Source organism: Galeopterus variegatus, unplaced genomic scaffold (assembly GCF_000696425.1).
Source record: "Galeopterus variegatus unplaced genomic scaffold, G_variegatus-3.0.2 Scaffold5609, whole genome shotgun sequence".
Lineage (NCBI taxonomy): Eukaryota > Metazoa > Chordata > Mammalia > Dermoptera > Cynocephalidae > Galeopterus > Galeopterus variegatus.
In genome coordinates, this window is record NW_007731720.1 from 6,240 (window position 1) to 9,442 (window position 3,203).

The 3,203-nt window shown below is 58.3% G+C and overlaps 1 protein-coding gene across 1 annotated transcript in view; it reads left to right on the top strand.

Moving 5' to 3' along the window:
- Positions 1-203: 203 nt before the first annotated feature.
- The window catches only part of LOC103605132 (ceramide kinase-like), a 14,446-nt gene continuing 11,446 nt past the window's right edge, over positions 204-3,203 (top strand). The window contains exons 1-3 of the mRNA XM_008589718.1: positions 204-419; positions 839-983; positions 2,041-2,193. Coding sequence (XP_008587940.1) covers positions 204-419; positions 839-983; positions 2,041-2,193 — 514 coding nt within the window. The remainder of the gene's footprint in view (positions 420-838; positions 984-2,040; positions 2,194-3,203) is intronic.

The window sequence follows — 3,203 nt, forward strand, 5'->3', positions numbered from 1 at the left end:
GCCAGTGAGCGCACCAGTCATCCCTATATAGGATCCGAACCTGCGGCGGGAGCGCTGCTGTGCTCCCAAGCGCCGCACTCTCCCGAGTGCGCCACGGGGCCGGCCCAGGAATCGCTGTTCTAAGCCCCTCAGGAGATTTTGTGTGTACCCAGGGTTGAGAATGCCAACCTCAACCTTGTGACCCAGCTAGGACAAGACAAACCATGGGAGGACCTGCAGCCGTGACCCATGAAACAGACGATGACCCATGCGCCGGGGCAGCACGCCACGTGTTGACACCTCTCCAGCACTTTGAGGCCACACTGGTCACCCCCACCTTACAGATGAGGAAGCGGGGCCCTGGCCATAGCCAGGTGCTGGGTGCTCGCCGTGGTCAGTGGGTGGGTGCAGAGCAGGTGCAGCCAGACGCCCCCCCGCCTGTGAGCTGGCACAGCTCTTCACTGTGAACCGAGTCATGTCTTGGTGTGAAAACTGCTTTACTGGTGTTTTCCCATGACCTTCCAGTCGACCTTGCTTTGCACACATGCTCCCGCTGGCCAGGCTCCAGGCAGATTCCTTTTGCTCTTATGTCTGGGCTGTGATGTGGCCCTGCCAGACTCCCTGGGGGCCAGGAAGAGAGGCGGGGAGGACACGCGGCCGTTGCTGCAGGCATTCCCTGGGGGCTCCTCTCGATGCCAGCAGGGGTGCGTGTCACCAGCAACTCTGTAAGGTGCTACTTGATATTATTGCAAGGTCAGTCTCAATGTCTTTGATGCATCATCTCAATCTTCATTTTGAAATTCTATTCCTTCTTATTTACTCCATAGCCAAGGGAGAAAATTAATAGGGTAACACTCAGTTAGTTAGAAGGCTGCTGCGGTTTAAAATTATTGTAACGGTATTAAGGACATTTACCGTCCCTGTTTCAGGGTCAACAGACTGCGTGTGCTATTCAACGGTGGGCACGAATGACGCAGAGACCTCAGCTCTGCACATCATCATCGGTGAGTCCCTTTCTCGGTGATTTACACCCGACTGACAGTCCCAGTAGCGTCCCAAGCAAATGCACAGCAGACCCACCTTCCCACCGTTCTCGATGCCTTGGCCCTGCCATGGGCAGCCCACGTTGGCCGCTTCCTCCTGTCTCTGCACAGCCCTTCGCTCACCCCCTTCCAGTCCTGTCTCCCCCCGACAGTCAGAGGGACCTTCTGGAAGCACAACCCATCGTGCCACACCCCTGCCCAGAACGTGGGGGTGCACATGACGGCCAGCCTCCTGGCCTGGGGCCTCCCCATGTGTCCCCGTGTGTCCCTGTGTCCCTGTGCCACCTCCCTCTGTCCTGTAACACACCCACACCACGTCCTAGTGCTCTCTCTGCGCTCTCGTCTCAGAACTCGCCCTGGCCCAGCCCCTTGCGGGCACGCTGGGTCCCTGGTCCTGCGTCATCCTCTCCACAGAAGCCATCCTTTACTCCTCTGGGTGCTGCTGTCCCTGGGGACGGGAAGCTGCCTGTGCTCCTCTTCATGGCCGTGTCTGTGTGGTGGGGACAGTTGGCTGTGCCACGGTTACCTGCAGTCGACTGGCACGTTGGGGGCTGCTCTAGGCACTGAGTCAAAAAGATAGGCGGGGCTGTGACGTTGCTTGAGCTCGGCAAGGCGCCTGTGTGACAAATGCGCAGTGCCCCTCCCGTCCCTGTTCATGGTGTCGTGGTGTCTGACCTGAAGTCAACAGATTTTATGTTTAAAAACAGCCACTCAAGGTTTTGTATTTTAACATGCTATGCCCCGTCTCCTCCTTGTCAAGTCTGCCTTTCATTTGGTGACACCTGACGAGCTTTGTGGGTACATTCTCATTCTGTCCCCACAGAACCGCTCCCCAAGGCCATTTTGGAAATCTGAGTCAGGTTTTATCATTTGAATCAGAACCACACGGATCGTGGCGTTGAATGCTCTCTGTGTATTTTACGTCGTCACTGAGCACCTCCTCTGCGAGTATGTTCTGGGGACAGAGTGGCAGGTTCAGGGGGCAGGGACCGTGGTTCCACGTGCATCTCTCCCACAGGCGACTCTCTGCCCATGGACGTGTCCTCGGTGCACCACAACAGCACGCTGCTGCGCTACTCGGTGTCCCTGCTGGGCTACGGCTTCTACGGTGACATCATCAAGGACAGCGAAAAGAAACGGTGGATGGGGCTCGTCAGATACGACTTTTCAGGTAGCTCAAGAGGCAGCGCCCCGCGTGTACAGACAGGAGGCTCAGGGCCTCGCCCTCCTGCGGCCATGACGTGGCCAGTCTGGACCTGAACCCGGGATGTTGCGATCCAAACCCGGGAAACGTGACGGGCTCCGTGAGAGACGTGATGCATCCCCGAATCGCAGTTGATGGGCACCCCGGGGATTCAGGCAGGCAGTGTCTCGCACATTCGAAGGAGAAGTTTCAGTAGGAAAAAGTTCCTTTTCTAACCACCCGGGCGTCTTAGTCACAGTGGCGGGAACTTCCCTGTGAAGAAATTCAGCCTTAGACGTGTGGCCGGAGCCCGCCGGGACTTCAGGCACATCGTCCTTTAGCTCACGCAGCAAAGGTGCTGTCCTGTCACAGTCGTACAGCAGCAGCCGTCGTGCGTGTGGCACACACGTGCCCAGCACCTGCTGCGGGCCAGGCCCTGGTCTCTATGCCACCCTGCCAGGCCCGGAGCCCGGTGGGGGCGGCGGGGGGTGGCCAGCGCTCTCCAAAGGTGTTGCGTTCTGCACGCAATGGGCTCAGGCAGCAGGTACCCTACCCCGTTCACAGCAGAGAAAACGGCACAAGGAAGCTGAAGGACGTGCCACATCCCGCCTACCCTTCCTCCAGGTCAGCGGTCCTCAGACCGCGGTGGGCATCGGTGTCCCCGGGGGCTTGATAACCCCAGACTGGGGAGCCCACCGCAAGCGGGTCTACCGGGCTCCCTACGGGGCTGACAGGGCCTCGGGGACAGGCCACCACTCTCTTCCACCCCATCACAGAGCTAGAATGAGGGAGGAGTGGAAGCTGCTCGTGTGAAGCAGATGCAGCCCGCACGCCTCAGGCGGGGTGTGCAGTGCCGTCCTGTAGCCGTCCATTTATGTTGCTTCTAACAAAATACCTGAAACGGAGTCATTTATAAAGAAAAGCAACATTTATTGTCTACAGTTTCTGAGGCTGGGAAGTCCAAAGTCCATCTGGTGGTGGTGACAGTGACCCGGGGG